Source organism: Diaporthe amygdali (genome assembly GCF_026229845.1).
Source record: "Diaporthe amygdali strain CAA958 chromosome Unknown NODE_17_length_903054_cov_64_435670, whole genome shotgun sequence".
In the NCBI taxonomy this organism is placed as follows: domain Eukaryota; kingdom Fungi; phylum Ascomycota; class Sordariomycetes; order Diaporthales; family Diaporthaceae; genus Diaporthe; species Diaporthe amygdali.
In genome coordinates this window covers 854,475-872,796 of record NW_026517037.1, presented here as the reverse complement: position 1 = coordinate 872,796, position 18,322 = coordinate 854,475, and the positions used below count along the sequence as shown (strand labels likewise).

The 18,322-nt window shown below is 54.4% G+C and overlaps 8 protein-coding genes across 8 annotated transcripts; 2 read left to right on the top strand and 6 right to left on the bottom strand.

The window, feature by feature from the left end:
- Window positions 1-775: 775 nt before the first annotated feature.
- On the top strand, window positions 776-1,408 carry J7T55_005227 (uncharacterized protein; the record flags this gene model as incomplete). The annotated part of the gene is made up of 1 exon (XM_053144608.1): window positions 776-1,408. One exon carries the CDS (start codon window positions 776-778, stop codon window positions 1,406-1,408), a length of 633 nt encoding a protein of 210 aa, XP_052992951.1.
- A 158-nt stretch (window positions 1,409-1,566) lies between these two features.
- Window positions 1,567-2,978, bottom strand: J7T55_005226 (uncharacterized protein; the record flags this gene model as incomplete). The annotated part of the gene is made up of 3 exons (XM_053144607.1): window positions 1,567-1,851; window positions 2,012-2,692; window positions 2,841-2,978. 3 exons carry the CDS (start codon window positions 2,976-2,978, stop codon window positions 1,567-1,569), a joined length of 1,104 nt encoding a protein of 367 aa, XP_052992950.1.
- Window positions 2,979-3,339: 361 nt separating this feature from the next.
- On the top strand, window positions 3,340-4,479 carry J7T55_005225 (uncharacterized protein; the record flags this gene model as incomplete). The annotated part of the gene is made up of 2 exons (XM_053144606.1): window positions 3,340-3,443; window positions 3,504-4,479. 2 exons carry the CDS (start codon window positions 3,340-3,342, stop codon window positions 4,477-4,479), a joined length of 1,080 nt encoding a protein of 359 aa, XP_052992949.1.
- Window positions 4,480-4,686: 207 nt separating this feature from the next.
- On the bottom strand, window positions 4,687-5,087 carry J7T55_005224 (uncharacterized protein; the record flags this gene model as incomplete). Its single annotated transcript, XM_053144605.1, has 2 exons — window positions 4,687-4,846; window positions 4,918-5,087. The coding sequence occupies 2 exons, from the start codon at window positions 5,085-5,087 to the stop codon at window positions 4,687-4,689; spliced, it is 330 nt and encodes a 109-aa protein (XP_052992948.1).
- Window positions 5,088-5,716: 629 nt separating this feature from the next.
- On the bottom strand, window positions 5,717-6,502 carry J7T55_005223 (imidazoleglycerol-phosphate dehydratase; the record flags this gene model as incomplete). Its single annotated transcript, XM_053144604.1, has 2 exons — window positions 5,717-6,135; window positions 6,226-6,502. 2 exons carry the CDS (start codon window positions 6,500-6,502, stop codon window positions 5,717-5,719), a joined length of 696 nt encoding a protein of 231 aa, XP_052992947.1.
- Window positions 6,503-7,211: 709 nt separating this feature from the next.
- J7T55_005222 (uncharacterized protein) lies at window positions 7,212-8,990 on the bottom strand (the record flags this gene model as incomplete). Its single annotated transcript, XM_053144602.1, has 3 exons — window positions 7,212-8,338; window positions 8,406-8,648; window positions 8,708-8,990. The coding sequence occupies 3 exons, from the start codon at window positions 8,988-8,990 to the stop codon at window positions 7,212-7,214; spliced, it is 1,653 nt and encodes a 550-aa protein (XP_052992946.1).
- Window positions 8,991-11,062: 2,072 nt separating this feature from the next.
- On the bottom strand, window positions 11,063-12,091 carry J7T55_005221 (glycosyl hydrolase family 43 protein; the record flags this gene model as incomplete). The annotated part of the gene is made up of 1 exon (XM_053144601.1): window positions 11,063-12,091. One exon carries the CDS (start codon window positions 12,089-12,091, stop codon window positions 11,063-11,065), a length of 1,029 nt encoding a protein of 342 aa, XP_052992945.1.
- Window positions 12,092-15,249: 3,158 nt separating this feature from the next.
- Window positions 15,250-16,954, bottom strand: J7T55_005220 (centromere microtubule-binding protein cbf5; the record flags this gene model as incomplete). The annotated part of the gene is made up of 5 exons (XM_053144600.1): window positions 15,250-15,944; window positions 16,003-16,546; window positions 16,606-16,625; window positions 16,697-16,771; window positions 16,837-16,954. The coding sequence occupies 5 exons, from the start codon at window positions 16,952-16,954 to the stop codon at window positions 15,250-15,252; spliced, it is 1,452 nt and encodes a 483-aa protein (XP_052992944.1).
- Window positions 16,955-18,322: the final 1,368 nt, after the last annotated feature.

Below are 18,322 nucleotides of genomic sequence, written 5' to 3'. Positions count from 1 at the left end.
TACGGCAAGTAGCAGAGGCATGACGAGGAACTCAGATCAAACTGCTGAATTGGTTGAACGTCTACTCATTGGTCGGTTGGTTTCATCTTTTGCCAAGACATAAATGCCCCAATTCTCCGACCAGCCTTGTCCGGGGACATACTTGCGTTCCGAAAGCGATTCAGGTCGGATGGACACGCAAGCACCTCTTGGAGTATGTTTTGGATCGCGAGCAGACAGGCGCATTCGCTAAAGATTTGTAATGCAATGATCTAGAAGGGCAATATCCTCTTCACGGTGAAAATGAGATTAGTTTTCTTCGTCAGTATCACGGCGCCTCTGTTTTGGTCAGATGGAAACCAAAGAAAACCTGCTGGCGCTGTGCGTGAGCTTGCTAAAGCTGCATTGCGTACGCGCCTATTTCATCTGGTGGTGCAATGGATCGACCATCACTGAGGCTTTCAGGTTGTGATGAGATTTACGGACGTCATTCGGTGTTGCATCGTGACACGGGAGTGGCGTGCAGCCGTCAATCTCAGAGAGTTGAGGCCAAGACGAGGGTTCACGGCCTGCATTGACGGAGGGGAGGCCCTGCAAGTGGCCCCTGCGTCTATGCGATAAGATAAGGAGCTTTTCGAGATCGTCATATGAGTTCAAGAGTTTCTTGGTCGCAAACTTCATTGTACAACGCCATGTTATACACTCTCACATCTTCTCGGGGACAAGTATTATTTGTTTGAAGCTTCAGGTGGGAAGGGCAGCCCAAATTGTCCAAAAAAATCGAGCATAAGCCAAAATGGCGACACAACAACCGCCCTCGGCGCAACCGTCCCCCTCACAGTCCTCCGAGACACCAACAAACAACACAACAGCGCCCAAGACCGAGACCCCACCATGGCTACACAACAGCGCGATCGGTGTCGCGATTCTCGGCCCAATAGCCCTTCTGATGCCCCCAAGGCGGGTCGGCCTGCAGGCATTGCTCCTATCTGGCGGCACTTTCTGGGCAACCAACGTGCTGGCGTACGATTGGACGGGCGAGTCGATGACGCAGCGCTTCGACCGGCGCTGGCAGACCGTATTCACAAATGGGTTGCCTGAGAAGGCGAAGCGGAACCAAGAGCTCATGCGCCTGGAGAGAGAGAGGAGAGAGGCCCTGCTGCCCGAGGCGGAGCGCAAGGCGCTACAGGAGGCGAGGGAGAAGAAAGAGATTGCATCCCGGGGAATCGTGTCGAGGTTATGGATGGGAGATGAGAAGGACGATTGGAGGAAAGAGAGGGCCAGGAAGGAGAAAGAGACGCTGGAGAACGGAGAGGGCTACGGGACGCTCATTATGGACCAGGTCAGGGAGGTCTTTAGCGGTTCCAAGAAGGCAGAGGGGGAGGAGGGCAAAGAAGGCAAGTCTGAGAAGGACGACAGCAAGAAATAGGGCATTGCCTATGCGGCTCGGATGGGAAAGCTGGGTTGAGGCATGACCCGGCAAGATTGCATTGCATCACTGACCATTGAGGAAAATTGTATCAAAATGTAAATAATGACTAACTACACGCCTCCGGCGTAGCGATTTTGAAAATCTGGTATCTACGCCTACTGGTAGACTTTCCAGGTGACCTTGGGTGCGCATGGCACGAGCGTTAAGCTCGTCTCAATGTTCCAAAACATGTGGAATGACAGCGCCGCTTCCACGGGGTTCGATATTACCACCGCTTCCAATAAAACCGCAGCCCACAGCATGTCTGACTTCTCAAGGACTTCGATATCAAGCCATGAGTAATATGTGGCTCTTCGCCTCTGAACCCCATACAGCTTCTCACCTCCCAAGACAGCCGGAGGACTAATGACCCCGCAAACTTCATTCACGTCGCCGAAGCCCTGTTCAATTCCGCTGACTCTGACATGGTGAGGACCCTGTCAGGGGCGCTCACTACTATGCTTGCTCGTAGCCACTAATCGATCAAATGATCCAGACCGGATCCAAACTTTGATGACATTCCTAGCCGTTGCGTGAACCTCGAGTCTTTTTGTGGCGCACCTTCAAGAACGGCCGCTCGGAAGCTTTGCCTCTCAAAGTGCGAAGACGCGCGGATTCCTTCATCTTACGCTCTTTCTTCTTCGCCTCCCGCTGGCCGGTCTTCGCATCAAACGTCTCGATAAAGTTATTGAGAAGCTGCTGCACCTCTTTCGCCTTCTCATCAGAGCCCTCCTTCACACCGAGTTCCTTTCGGATTCTTGCTTTCTCCTTGTCGATCAAGTTTGCGCGGCGCCTCACCGCTCTATTACTTCCCGAGGGTGGTGCGGTGTATCCTGGCAAGAGGGCACCTCCGTCTTCCATGTCCTCGTCCTCAGACTCTGCACGCAGTTTGTCCCGGTTGGCCGGCGAGGGGTTGACATCAATCATAAATATTTCTTCACAATCTGACGACTCGTGGACTTCTGTCAGATGGACTCCTGCCTCCTCAGGTTTTCTAGTTCGCTGTGATTGTTGCGACCGCTTGGCATGCTTGTTCTCGCTCCTTCGCTCCGCGCCAGTCTCTGTATGAAGACGAAACGCAGTTGGCGAGGGACCCAGCTCGTTTTCCATCAGCCGCTTGAGTGCCTCTTCGCGGAGCCTTTTGCGCTGCTTCTTCTCTTGCTTGGCAAGGGTCTCATTGTTGGCAGCGTTCTCACCGTCATACTGGAACAGAGACACGCCACCTTCCTCCTCAATCGAACCCTTTGATGCCAGGACAAGTCAGTTTACGTTCTTAGAGCATACAGCGATTCCATCCACTGGGCCTGAAATCTGTATCACCCCTTCACTGAAGAGTGCGGACGTAGAGCCAGCGCAATTTCTGAGCCAGTTTAGGGCTTTTGAGGCCGACCTTTGAACTCTCGTCGTCGCTTTCCTGAGGCTTCACATTGTGCCATTTGGATTTCTTGTGCCTGGCCTCATGCTTAGAGACCTTGTCTTCGGAGACTTTCTTCTTGGTCACGCCCAGAAGGGGTCGCTCTTTGCCCATTTTGGTGTCGAATATGTTGTAATCAGGTGGAGAAACCCTATCAAGGTGACCAGGTTAGAGTGTCTCAAAGACCTCCAACGAATTGTCCGACGAAAACGATGAAAGCCTGAAAGCTTTGAAGTGATTTAGTCGAAGACGAAAGAGCGTAAAATACATATGAGGGTTGAAATGGCGGACAGAATCCTTGGTTATCGATATGCAGGGATGCAGCACAGGCAAGGACCCCTGTCGGTACCTGCCGCAGCGTCACGCCGTCGCGTCTCCAGGCGTGGACGCGCCTTAATTGAAATCCAGCCCACCAAACACCTCGACATCAAGACCACCACTCCTCTCTTTGCGCGCCCATCGATTCAACGACAAAATGCCTGCCGCAAGAGTTGAAGAGGTCGGCGAGTCCTCGTCTTCAGCAGCAAAGAAGGCTTTGATCGCCAATACAAACGGCAATCCCAACTACGAATTGCCATGGTGAGCACACCCTGCCCCGCGCACTACACTCGCAAGGACCTGGCTGACTTGGTACCACAGGGTTGAGAAATACCGCCCCATCTTCCTCGACGACATCGTCGGCAATGTCGAGACAATCGAGCGCCTCAAGATCATAGCAAAAGATGGCAACATGCCGCACGTCATCATCAGCGGCATGCCAGGCATCGGAAAGACGACCAGCGTGCTCTGCCTGGCGCGCCAGCTGCTCGGCGACGCCTACAAGGAGGCCGTCCTGGAGCTCAACGCATCGGACGAGCGAGGAATCGACGTGGTGCGGAACCGCATCAAGGGCTTCGCGCAGAAGAAGGTCACGCTGCCCGCCGGGCGCCACAAGATCGTCATTCTCGACGAGGCCGACAGCATGACGTCGGGCGCGCAGCAGGCCCTCAGGCGGACGATGGAGATCTACTCGAACACGACGCGCTTTGCCTTCGCGTGCAACCAGTCCAACAAGATCATCGAGCCGCTACAGTCGCGGTGCGCGATCCTGCGGTACGCTCGGCTGACGGACGGCCAGGTGGTCAAGCGTTTGATGCAGATCATCGAGGCCGAGAAGGTGGAGTACAACGACGATGGCTTGGCGGCGCTGGTGTTCAGCGCCGAGGGTGACATGCGGCAGGCCATCAACAACCTGCAGTCAACGCACGCCGGTTTTGGCATGGTCTCAGGAGACAATGTCTTCAAGGTGGTGGACTCGCCACATCCTATTAAGGTGCAGGCGATGCTGAAGGCTTGCTTCGAGGGCAACGTTGACTCTGCACTGGACACACTGAGGGAGCTGTGGGATCTGGGGTACTCGAGCCACGACATTATCAGCACGATGTTCAAGGTCACCAAGACGATACCGACGCTCAGCGAGCACGCGAAGCTGGAGTTCATCAAGGAGATTGGCACAACCCATATGAAGATTCTTGAAGGCGTGCAAACGCTCCTGCAGCTGAGCGGCTGCGTCGTCAGGCTCTGCAAGCTAAACATGGACCCGAAAAAGTTTGAGGTTCCTAAGAAATCGAAATGATGAACTGCCTAACGTGTTCGACGGGCGGTATTGTTTGGCATGGCACGGCGTTGGCTTTGGCTCTGGGTTCGGGAAGGTGGGTGATATCAAAATCCAAAAACGGTTGATGAGCTTGGGCACATCTGATAATGTACATGAAGGCTTTGTACAAGGCGTCTATAATGAGACATCGTGAACCTTTTTTCTTCCAACATCCACGGCCTATCTTCACTCGTCGTCGTCCTTTCCGTATTCGTCCTCAAACCTCTGCCACATGGCTCTGTCCCTTGCTATCCGCCGCTGCATCCTCACATGGGCCTCATACTGCCGTATCCTGTGGTCTGCCTCTACCATGGACCCAAATGCCATGCCTGACATTTGAATATAGCTGTGAATGCGAGGTCAATCAACGTGCTGCCACAGCAATCATGGCCTGCAGCCGGCCAGTCAGCCACTCACACTTTGAATTGAATCGTCAAGCCTCGGTACAGCGGCGAGGTGAGATATCCGACCCCGCCGAGAATTCCCGTGAGAGCACCCCATTTGATGGCGCCGTAGACAGCTCCCCGCGTCGCCTCCTTCGCTGCATCGATCGCCTCCTCATCTTTCATTGCTCCATGGGACCGCATCTTGGGCTCATGGCCTGGCGCCAGGCCGAAGAAATAAGAGTGCAGGTTGTTTTCACTCAATTGAAAGGATTGATATGAAGAAGGGAAAGAGAGATCGATCTCTTGAATTGGTCGCGTGAGTTATCCGGAATGCTGGGCTGCGAGTGCGAGGAGTGAGTTGGAGGAGCTTGGGCCCGGCAAAATGCATAGGTGCGTCATACGAGAGCTCGGAGAAGTGGGGCCGTTTGAGCCGTACCTGGAGGGCCGAGACGGAGCACATTACGGAGCGGGCCTCGGGGAGTTGTCACTGATAACGTATCACATGGTGGATTGCATGCTGGCTTTTGAATTTCATGCGGTCTAAGCTGATTTTGTTACAAGCATGTCCATCTTGGTATTCTTGTGCATCATCCTCACGCATCAGTGGAGCACCTCAGACACGTCTTCACGTTCAAGAATCTGTGCCGCTCGCATCCAGGAGTCTGCGTAGCTAGCCTCTGCGGCTGCTTGCTGGCTTGGATGGAAGAAAATCCCGCGGATTCTGCCCTTGGAATCCTGGATCGCGAAGGGGTCTCCGACAGCCTGGTTCGTATGGTGGTAGATTCCGTAGCCCGACTACCCTCAGTTTCCTCGTTCCTCGCACCGCTCCCCTAACCCAGCGCGCTCAACGTCCCCTTGGTGCTCGGCACCTCGCCCTCCCTGCCGGGGATCTTGCTCGTCGCCATTCTTATCGCCACAGCCAGCGCCTTGAAGGCCGACTCGGCCCTGTGGTGGTCGTTCTCGCCGCGCAGGCAGTCGACGTGCAGCGTGACGCGCGCGCCCTGCGCGAAGCTCTGCAGGCAGTGCGGGATCATCTCGCAGCTCAGGTCGCCGATCTTCTCTCGCTTCAGGCCCAGATCCACGACGCTGTACGGCCGGTTCGACAGGTCCACCACCGCGCGGCTGAGCGCCTCGTCCAGGGGTGCGTATGCGTAGCCGAACCGGGCGAGCCCCGCCATCGAGGTCAGCGCCGTGGCGAAGGCGCTGCCGAGCGCTATGCAGACATCTTCGGCCGTGTGGTGGTCGTCGACTGTGGAAAATAGATGTCAGCCTCTAAAGGGTACCACATTGGGGCCAATTGGTCTTGCGTTGGCCCGGGCTGGTCGGAGCAGTGACTCACTGTGCAGGTCGCCCTTGCAGACGATGGCTAAGCTCCAGCCGGCGTGTTTTGCCAGAGCGTGGAGCATGTGGTCCAAGAAGCCAATTCCCGTGTTGACGCTTATCGTTTGCGACTTGCTTGACTGCGAAGCGTGCCCTTCTGCGCCATCCTTGGTGAGCCTCGAGTCTGTCTCTGGTGGGAATGCGCCGCCGTCCAGGTTCAAGGCCAATTGGATGCTCGTCTCGTTGGTGTCGCGCGAGAGGGCTGTCCACCGCGGGGCTGAGGTCGAGGCGCTCATGGCTGATATATGTGCTCCAAAGAATTCAAGGTTCTTGGCATGGGAAAAGAGAATCCGTCACGGAGGAAAAGATAGTGCCTGTGAAGTGGTTCTTGCCGGACGAAAAATCGCTTGCTGCTCTGACGTATCCTTGTCAATCCGCGGCTGTCGATAGGCGGCGCGGTACAGGGCCGATCTGCAGGGGTCCCCGCTAAGAGATCGGCCGCATTAGAACGGGATGGGATGAATGATTACCAGTCAGAGATTCCATACTACATTCAAAGACAAGAAGTTCGACCATCACGTTCTGTATACATTTTTCACAGATGGTTTTCAATCACATACACATCGCATCTGAAATTAATTGACTCATTGTCTCCTCCTGCATATCAAAAGTACGTTGAGCGAGGCTTGTCAGGCTGGTCAAGCCTGGTCAAATCGAGAAAGACAAAATCTCTTGAAGCATATCTGAAGGCAGGGTCCTGGATCATCAAGTCATGGCTCTTGATTCGGCTTTGGAAAGACAAGTGGCTATTGAACGACTATACAATTTAGTATTAAAAAGCATTTGCAAGGCAACTATATAGGTAATGCATATATATCCAACAACGCCGCGTTAAAGTGGTATCTCCCAGCATCCCAAAATGCAGCAACGCTTCGTCCATATTAGTACATAGACACATTGCATTACAGACACACACTTCATACATGGACACCGCAAATTCTCAATTTATCTCTGTGGCGGTGCAGGGAACGAAATCTGGATCTGGTGAGTCTCGACAGGGCTCCCGCTATCCCTGTTCCTCTTCCTCCCTGAACCCCCGGCACCCTTCCGCCCGCTCTTCAAAGCCGACGACTTTGGCGGCGGGCCGGGCGGCGGCGGCGGGAACCAGGGCACCTCCGCGGCCTCGCGGGGACTGGGCCAGCCGTGCTTCTGCTTGAGCAGCGGCGACGCCGAGCAGGGCGTCATCATGCTGGGGTAGCCGCTGCCCTGGCTGCTCATGGTGGTGGTGCTGGGCTTGGCCCTGAGCTTATTCCCGCCGCCGGCCGACTGAGGCGACGTGGCCGACACGATGCTGCCGTGGCTGGAGGGCGCGTGAGAGGACCTGAATGGCAGACCGGGGGGAATGGGTTGCGAGGAGGCGATCAGCGCGGCGAAGACGTCTTGTTTCGGTGACTGACGCGCTGGTGGTGGCGCAACGAGGGTGGTATCGATGCTAAGGGACCCCTTCTCTGGGAAGCCCTTCTTTTCTGAGAATGAAGGCGCGGGCTGGCGATCAGGCTGCTCTGGCGTCATCACCGGCGCGCCGAAGGTATTGAATGATGGTGGCGGGTCTTGGGGACTCCAAACTTGTTCATATGCTGGCCTGGATGGTTTTTGTTTTGACTCGATGAAACGTCTTCCCGTCGGATCAGTGCTGGCGGGAATAACTCCCGATACCTGCGACTGGGCCATCCCGTTGAGTGAGCCATATTGTTGTTGCTCTTCTTCTACCGGAGTCAGGTCATCTCTGAAGAATTTCGGAGACATGGGTGACGCCAGGATCTTGCGACAGTGAAAGGAGAAAGACGAGTTCCTCTTGTGAGACTTTTTGCTTCTGCCCCAGCGGGGCTCGATGCCGAGGTTCGCGCGATTCTTGCGCCTTCGCATGCGGATGAATATGATGGCAGCAATTACAAGAAGGAGGGCAGCCGCTCCAATTGCTATGCCTGCGATGGCTGCTGTGCTGAGTTGTACGGAGTCGGTGGACTCATCCTTTTTCGATGGATCGACGATGCCGATGATGGCGGCGGAGAACACGGTGTCGTTAAGGCCCAGGGTACTCGTGACATTTGGCCTCTGAAGACACCCAGCTTCTAAAGCGACGAGAGCTATGGCGGATGAGCATTCGCGCTACTACAAGAAAAGGTTTGTTCCACTTACCATTTGCGATGTAGCGGGTATCGCCACTAGAGCCCACACAGGTCAAGCATGCGCTGTAGAATTCTCCAGTCACGGCACCGTCATCGCAATAACCAAACTGAGACCCGGTAGTGCTCAAGTCGCCGTCCTCAAGAGCAGTCTTAAGAGCACCACAGGCCGTGGAGGTCTCGCATGGGTTTGATCCCGAGCCAGTGCCATTAGGGAACCCATACACGCAATGATCGAAGCTATAGCGGAGATTATCTAAGAACATTGTATTAGAGATGAGCGACATTGCTTTTCCCAATGAGATTGGAACTTACAGATGAACCAGTACTGGTCACTCTCGGAGCCTTGCTCGAAGGTACTGGTTTGCAGGCAGGTCATGCACTGCTTCCATTTCGAACCCGTGCTCGTATTGGTTAAATCGGTATCCTCGCACACGATATCCGTCGACTCGGTATTAGATGAGTTCGGGTCTGACTCGTCCAGTGTTGACGAGTCTAGGCATACGGAGGAGCAAGGAGAGTTGGGTGTCACTTGAAGGGCGACAACATTATGAGAAAGGATGAGAGCGAGTAGCAAATATAAAGAGTGGACTGCCATGACGAATATATCGATCGATATGTAATCAAAGCGGGAATGTTTTCAATGGCTTCAAATTCAAGTCTCCGTCGCAAATATGATGGATCGTTGGGCGAGAATGGAAAATCGAAACAGTGTCCTCAACCAGGAGGAACTCCACGATATTGCAGATTAAAATGAATTAGGTAAGTAAGTCGATGAAGGAAGGACAAACGAAAGACAACAGAAAGTCCGGAATTACTTGATGGTATACAGAACGAGAAGACAAGTCCAGCTACGAGAAACAAATCCAGCCGGGGAGAACAGCATGATATCAATGTCGTACAACCCCCGGGACACCGCTCGCGATCGGAGAGAAAGCGCATCTCATGTCGGCAGAAGTCACTATCACACGGTATCCAGCCGCTGAGCGAGCCCAACGATGGTGATCCCCCGAATTGGGCCAGTGGGAGAGTTTCTCGCGATGCAGTCTAGCGATGGTGGCTGCCAGTGGACCCTGGCCCACAAGACCAATAACTCGGGACTCATCCTACATCGGACGAGTCTCTGGCCTTGGATCGGGCCAAGGCGTGGGAAGGGCATGCAGGTCCACCATTGTGTGTTGAGGTGCACTGGGCGATGTGTGCCTTGATTGGCCTGGCCATCCGCCGGCGGTTAAGCAATGTAGCCCTCCATGAATCCATCATTTGGGGCTACCCCCACAGAATCGGTCGAGGAGGCGCAATAGTTGCACGACCATAGCCGTATTGGGCTTTGAGAGATCGTAAGTTCCTTCTTGTGAGCCCTGTTTTTGGACTTGCGGTCTGGTTAAAGGAGGCTTGCGAGCTTCTGCTCTGCCCTGGTGACATCTCAAGACATAAGAGATTGAAACGACTTGAGATGCTGCCATCTGGGCGATTTGGACGATGATGTGTACGGTAGCGTTGTCATATTACCTAGGTATTGATGCTCCTCATACACGAGACTGAGAATTTAGTCTTCAAACAGAAGTATTGCTGAAAATGTTGCAGCTTTTGCAGCGATCAGCTCTTCGATGAGTGGATGCCAGAATGTGACGGTTGAAGATGAGGGTGCCGTGCTTGCCATCCAGCATTCCGACTGCACACTACTGTTGGCCCGTTACTGGTCAACCCCAGCGCTTAGAGATTACATGGGGGCCCCCTGGGAGCACGGCAGCTGTCAATCGGTCGGTCCATCAGTCAGCCTAGCACGCCTAGGCACTTGGACCATCTGGTCCAGGCCTGCCAGCCCTGGGCTACAGCGGCAGAGCTGCCATGGTCTGCGGGACGTGCCCGCGACTGTAACGCTGGGTGGGACAAGATCTGCAGCAGGGCAAGGCAGGCACCGAATGGGACAACCAGGCATAGGCAATCAGACTGGATCGGATCTTTTTGCTGCCGTTTCTGGCTGCTGCAAATCCTCAAACCTCCCCAAACGTCACCTTACCCACATTTCCAACGCCTGCACACTGCCAACGCAGAGGAACCCGTGCCGAACTTAACCTCGTCTTCAAGATGCCAACCCTTCTCTAGGGGACACCTCGTCTCTCATCTGAATAGAAGATCGTCAAGATCTTCGCTTCCTTGCGACGGTGCCGTCGGCAGAGGATGCGTCGGCACACCAGAAACACACTGGTCGATCAGCCTCATGCTCTGCACCACGCCAGCTGGGAAAGATGACATCCGAATCGTTTCTCATGCTCGAGACCAAACCATCGTATCAATATTTCTAATGATCGCTGTCTCTGTCTATCTAGGTATCGCCCTGTGGTATCCCAAGTGTTTCGTTCCAATCCTCTGAGATAAGCTCTCGGCTCGGCCAAGTCTGCTGATTCCCGAATACGCCGGCCATTATTCATTATGCCCATGACCATGACCACGACAAGGGCCATGTCCCTGTCCTTGAACCTGAACGCCACTCATTACAGTCATTACAGCTTTGCCGGGGTTCCTTTGGCCAGCATGATGCTTCCCTCTCCCTTGATACAATAGTGGAAATCTTTTGCAAATGCCAACAACGCCAACGCCAGTGCCAATGCAAGTACCAAATCACCCACGTCAGGGCCGTCCAGCTCTGACAAGCACACAGACAGATCAGTTCACGAGCACGTTGGTGCCAGTTACGGTAAAATTGGCAGTGTACATGCATCGAGCCCCGGTCTCGGCGTCGCAGTTGGCGTGGAACACCATTAAACCGCCGCCCATGATGCTCGTCGCGCCCCCGGGCGACGTCAAGCCGAAATTATTGGTCTCGACCAGCGATGGCGACCGCGTCCTCTTGTACGGGCCCTCCACCGACTTGGAGAGCACGTATTTGACGTCGTACCGCGTGTCGGTATAGCACCAGCTGCTGTAGAAGAGGGCATACGTGCCCTCGTCGGTCTTGATCAGGTTCGGCGCCTCCACCAGCGGGCCGTCGGCGTCTGTCCGGTCCAGAATCTGCGTCGCGTTACCGATGCGAGTGATCCCGTCCTGGTCGACCTCCTGCAGCATGATAGGCGTCGGCACAATCGGCTCCACGCCGTTGTTGCAGTCGCCCCCGTGGCCGATTGAGTTGCCGTCGATCTTGTACACCACGAACCGCCGCCCCGTGTCCTCGTCGTAGAACCCGGACGGGTCGATCGAGCCGCCCTCCGCCAGGTCGCACGCCCACGGCTCGTCCTTGGCCGTCCACGGCCCCGTGACGTTGTCTGCTGTCGCCGCGCCGATGCAATGGTGGGTACTGTTCTTCAGCTGCGCCGCATAGTACATTACGTACGTCCCGTCGGCGACCTGGCGCACATCCGGGGCCCAGACGTTCTCATTGTCTTGCCATGCTCCCGCATTAGGCAGGAGGTCTGAGTCGATATATGTCCATGGTCCCTCGGGGTCTGTCGCTTTTGCCCACTGGACGTTTCTTTGGCTGCCGTCAACCGGCCTTGTCGCAAAGGCGTACCAGCCATCACCACCCTGGATAATTGATGGATCTGGGAAGTCCCGGTTTATCGACGGATCTTTGGGCATTAAGGTGTCCCAGACGAAGAACATTCCGGCCCTGGGTGCGGCTGTTGCTTGTCCAGCCCATAGTGTGGATAAGCCGAGCAGTGCGGCGCCCAGAGATGCTTTGGATAATAGAGTATTCATGATTGTGCCAGAATTTTAACTGATGAATTAGATCGATTAGGAGCTTTCATAAGCGAACGAATCTTTATTTAAGGGAAAGTAAGAGGTCGCCGAGGGCGAGTATTTATCAAGGTGAGTGAGTGATTTGGACAAATGGATATGAGAGTGAGTCTTCAACGATAATAGCCCCTTGAGACGACGCTCGGTCCTGACCTGGGTGTGTGGATGTTGACTTTCCAGAGGTGAGGACGTAACTGTCTGTCTCATCTGCAAGAGCAACCGTCGGAGCAAGGCATGCGATACATGTACGGCACCGGCGAGTGGTGGGTAGTCGCTCCCCTTCGTTTTATACCACGGCCGCAGTCCTGGGAGACGGGGGCACGGACAAGAATGGCCTTCGGCGAGCGACCACAGTCCTTCCTCGACCAAACCCCTGCCCCATCTCGAAGCCCTCGCCCGCTGTCATTACAGAAAAGTCATGCAGATGGGCACCAAACCGGCATGCGGTCTTGAGCTGTTCCCCCGTTGGCATGTTTGGCTGTTCATCCCGACTTGCCTTGTCTGAGGCGCCCGTACTTGCGACACAGGTGGGGGCATAAAGGTCCCAAGGATGCGAGCTCCTAGTGCCGGGTTGCTAACAGGACCTGAGCATATGCCAAATCCTTGAACCACAGCCCCGTGCCCTTGCAACCATGAACCCAGGCCCTGGCCCCAAGAAACCGGACCGACCTGAGGGCAAGCGGACGCATACGACTTACAAACTGCTCTTCCCACTAGCCGCCTGCGTACGCGGGTGGGCACCTCGCCGCCCGGCCCGCCCTCCCTGTTGATGCTGGCGGGTCCAGCTCCCCCATGTTTCGACCTCCTGAGGCTCTGCTGAAATGAGGTCTTTAAGCCTTTACTCTGTACTTTTCCCACTTTGCCCGCTTCTGGCACCCCATTGGTCGACGACTATGATCTCCCTACTATATACTGTGGTCCTAGCCGGCCTTCCTCCTTTTCTAGAAGAATGAATGCAAGGTGGTAGGCGGGTCTTCAGTTTACTTCCTTTTTTCTTTCCTTATCTTTTCTTTATCTTTTTCTATTTCTGTTTCCTCTTCCTCTGGCTGCCTCCCTCCCTGAATTCGCTCATTTGCGACCCGCTTTCCGCCATGGGTGCCGAGACACATGGTGACGTGTGGCTCGCATGTGCGTTTTAGGACGCTACCAGCCTTAAGGCTGGACGTGCATGGGCAAATGGAGCCGATTGGAATCCAGATCCGAGTCGGAGAATTTCCAAACTCTACGAGCTACACCCGATCCTCTGGGAAACTTTCTTTTTCAGCTTAGCACATCACCTACCACCACCGCACCGCACCTCAACCCCCTTATCGGTGAGCTCCCGTCAAATAACGTGACAGGCTAGTTGTCGCTCCTGTCACCCAAACCAGTCGAAACAAAACCGTCTGATGCAACTGCTACCGTGCTCCGGTCGATCATATTGCCATCTCGTAGAACACGCGGTCGTTTCTATCGTGTCTTCCGGTTTCCGAGCCCGACTGCCTTCTTCCGTGCATCCCGCCCTAGCTCACATGTAAACTTGAGGAACCGTCGTAACTCGCTATCGTCAACGAGCCCGAGGTGGCCGAATACGGTTGTATCGGCCGAGTTTCTGGGATGACGGTCATGATCGAGTAGTCGAACCTTAAGCAGCGAACTACTCGAACCAGGCGGCATGGCAACCAATGCGTGCCCCCCAAATGACGCTCTGCACATGGCCACAAGTTCACACGGGGGGAAGGGCCAGACACGTCCCCATTTGTCTTGACTGCGTGAGCCCAGGAACTTGACTGCCGCGGTGTAAGATTAAAGACATGCATGCATCGAGGCAGTGTCGCAGATCCTGGTCTAGGATGCAACCCGTGGGGATGTCCCGGACGAGCGAGAGAGAGACATCCATTCAGCCCCAAGGAACATCTCGCGCCCAGACTTCCACGCAAACAACCACCAGGAACCACTCGGACGAAACACGAACCGTTGCTCGCTCTTCACAGGTCGGTGGGCAGGCGGGCAGGCGGGCAGGCACTGGATGAGCGCACGAGGTGGTGTGTTCTCGCCCACGGGTTCGGAGGGAGGGAGAGACGGCGCCCCGCGAAACGGTGGACTCGTAAGTCTCGAGTTTCAGGGGTGGCAGAGAGGCACGAACGACGTTTCGATTTCCGGGACATCTTGTGTTCTGTTTTGCGCTCCCTTGTTTCTTTCTGTTTCCCTTAAGACAACGTCGTTCTCCTTATCTATGGGGTGGTTGCGGTCTCTTTGTCGTGCGATTGGCCTGGGTTGTTGTGATTCCGCGACTCTTTCGTTTCCGTCCCGGAGGACGGGCGCTAGTATTCAGAGACCGCCAAGAGAGGATCGGGTAAAACGTGGCTCGCGCAATCAGGAGCCAAAGGTCAGAGCACGGTGGGTAAAGAAACCAAATGGGTTTTGAAAGAATGGATTAAACAGGCATGTGATATACCAACAGCAGTCGTCCTGTCGTGTTAGTGACTGACTAGAACAGGTTTGCTCCAACGTCCATACGCGCCGGCGGCAGGATTGCTCCAAGCTGTCCAGCGAGAGAAGAAGCTTCCCCAGATCAACTGATGTCTCCCTCAGAACTTATTTCCAAAAGACAGCTCGCAGCAGATGAGTCTAACCAAGTTTGTGAGCGATTGATAAGCATACGCTTGTGGTCCAAACCCTCGCCGAGTTTAAATCAGAGGCTCTAGGAGCTATGGCCTCGTGCCCCAAGCTCTGGAGATCTCCTCCGCAGACAGAGTAATGGCCATCGGCAACGTGAACCTTATTCTGCCTCTCCGCCTCGCCTATCGAGTCATGGATCGTCGAACCGCAGAGACTTGATCAACTGCACATCAAGCTGCAAGGATGAAGCTTCTGGAGAGCATTTGAATTCTTTTTTTCTTGCATTTGCCCTCAAACGCGGGCTGGCTCGCCCCTATCCTGTCTGCCTACCCAACGAAAGGAAGCACTGTCCATGCAAAAACTATTAGACCCTCCTCCTGAACGCCTTTTTTGGATGAACCCCTCCGGTGATACTACAACAGCAAAAACGCCAAGCGGACGGGTGGACTGACTCCAGCCATGATGATATAATGGTATCGAGAATTTTCCTGGTCGGGACAGACGGGCAGTCATATGGTTTAGTCACTGTCATCCTCATCATCCTTGGATCCCCCCTTGGCGGCCTTCTTGGCCTTCTTCTCGGCCTTCCTGCGCTTGCGCTCCGCCTTCTCGTCTGGGGTCTCGCCATCGTGCTTCTTCCTCTTCTTGTCCGCAGAAGCGCCATCCTCCTTCTTGGGAGTAGCGGCGACGACGGCAGCTGGTGCGACAGTCTGGGGCAGCTCGGAAGCAGAAGCCTCAGTGGGCTTTGCCGCGGCCGCCTCGGCACCAGCTGCGCTGTAGTCGGTGTACGAGTCCGTCCACTTAGCAGGGGTGGCCTCGTTGGGTCGCCCGTACTTGTCAAGCTTGCCGTCGGCCTTGAGCTTCTTCTTCTCTGCGGCCGTAGGGCCGAGACCCCACCTGCGGGGGTACAAGTCTCTCTCCATGATACATCGCTTGACCTTGGCGACAACGCCATGGTCGCAGGTTGTCATCTCGACGGCGGACATCATGGCGATACCAATGGCAATGGCCTCGCCCTTCGTCGTGATCAAGACACACTCTTCATGCTGTTCAATCTCGGACTCGTATCGCAGCAGGCCAGGCAACATGAGCTTGGCACCGTAGGTGATGGCATTCACCGCGCTGTCCTTAACGACAAGTCGCTTGTAGCCGACAAGCAGGGTCTCCAGAGGCTGGATGACCTTTCGCAGGTATGTCTCGTCACGGTTGTTGTCTGTCACAAGTCAGTCTCACAGTCGGGCCCACATGTACACATCCACCGTGTAACGTACCGTATTGCCACTGGGCATCGAGCACATCGTGCAGCGTGACCAGGTCCTTGTTTTCGTCCATAGCACCAGATCGCACACGTCGCAGCTCCTGCATGTGCGCACCGACACCGAGCAGCAGGCCCAAGTGCACACAGAGAGTTCGGATGTAGGTGCCAGCCTCGCAGCTGACCCAGAAGACACCGAGGTGGCGGTCGTTGTCGAACTCGATGAGCTTCGACTGGTAGATTGTTCGGATACGGAGCTGTCGCTTGACGGCGGAGATCAGGGGAGGACGTTGGAAGAGGGAGCCGGTGAGCAGCTCAAGGGCGCGCGCGAACTCGGCCTGGCCGCCGGGGACCTTGTCGTGGAATCGTACGACGGCAACATACTCCTTTCCAGCTCCCTGTTGGGACTTGACAAGGCGGGTGGCGCGGTCAACACAGACGATGAGACATCCTGTGACTTTAGGGTCGAGGGTACCACTGTGACCGGTCTTCTCGACGCGAAGCATGCGCTTCACCCAAGCGACGACTTCGTGGGAGGAGGGGTTGGAGGGCTTGTCGAGCTGGACGGGGAAACTGATGTCAGTACGAAAAACGGGAATTGGCGGAAGGTTCTTCTTACGTTGATGACACCGGAAGAGACTGTCGAAAGTTAGTATGAGTTATGAGTGCAATTGAGGTTGTAAAAGTTGTGCCTGGGGAAGTCAACATACTGTAGCTCTTGATGTCTCGCATGTGAGGCTTGCAGCCATGGGGAATGGGTGTGAAGTGCCCCGTCCTCACGAGCACTACGCGTGTGTCAGCAAATATTGCACGTCAAAGTTCAAAGCAGACTGGCAGGTTGTGTGCTCACGCTTGTCATAGTTCTTCAGCAGCAACGGCCAGTCGCTGGTGTTGGCGGCTGGTGTTGTTGCCTCTGGCTTGATGATATGTTCTTCCTCTTGGGCCTTAGCCGCGACCTTGTCCGCCATCCTGATTATCCAAGAAACAGGAACGAATCAAGCCAAAGGATTGGTGGTTATGGAGGGAAGGAGTGGGTGTCCTTCTCGGGTAAAGATGTCGTGTCGAGAAGTAGGCGCAACCAAGTTTTAATCGAGTGAGGGAAGCTCTCTTCAGAGTTGCCCAAATTTTTTTGAGTGTGGAGAAGCACGGACCACCCGCAAACTCAATTTCGGGCCTAGCCTGATTCGGGCCAACCTCATGGATCCGACTCCGCCGGGTCTCACACCGCCACATAAGCCGTCTCAAACGCCGCTAATCAAGCAACATTGGCTCAATGGTCTAGTCGTATGATTCTTGCTTTGGGTACCACGCACTGCAAGAGGCCCCGGGTTCAAATCCCGGTTGAGCCCGTTCTTTTTGGCCTTTTCCTGATAGTTTTGAAGATTTGATGATGTTCACTAGGTGATCCGGCCTGGTGGATGACCGGGCATATGGGCACCTCTGTCAGACCTGTAAGAAGAATGGGAGTATGTTCTGGCATGTCCTGGTTTTAATAATCCGTAAGGGTTAGCTGAATGCTATGCCTGGCGGGCCTGGTGTATAAGCAGCCTGCTGGGATATACCGTCATGAGTATATACGTCACAGTCCACCACATGATAAGCCGCTTTGTTATGATTTACTGCTCGATAGCCTACCATGAGTTAGTCCACTACGGCATGACTTACTGTGGGATAGACATGTTTTGCTACGGTACAAGCTGTTACACGCCTCCTATTGCCAGCGCCGACTCACGCACCACCAGGGCTCAAGTGCTGGACTACATCAACACAGTACACACATCCATCCATTGTGACGTGTTTACGATGTGGCATTTGCTCACTTGGCATCTTCAGTAGTCTATGTTGCCGTTGGACAATTTGTTATGGGATAGTGTGTCATAGGATGGCCTGACAACCTGCCATCGGATAACCTGCCACGGGATAGCCTTCCGGGGAAATAATCTGCTACGGGATAGGCTGCAATAGGATAACTCGCTATGGGATAACATGACAACCTAATATGGGATAACTAGCTATAGGATAAGCTGTTATAGGATAAACTGACAACCTACCAGAGGATGACCTGCAATGGAATGACCTGCATGGGATAACCTGCTATGGGATAACCTGCTATGGGATAATCTACTTGAGGATAACCAGCCATGGGATAAGTAGTTGTGGGATAACCAGCTGTGGGATAACCAGCTGTGGGATAACTAGTCGTAGAATAACTAACAATAGAACAATCACTTTACCAATTCTGGAGTAACCTTTTATAAAATTATTAATCATAGGATGATTACTGATAGTACAACTAGTTATAGGATAACCTATTATAAGATAACCAGCTGTAGGAA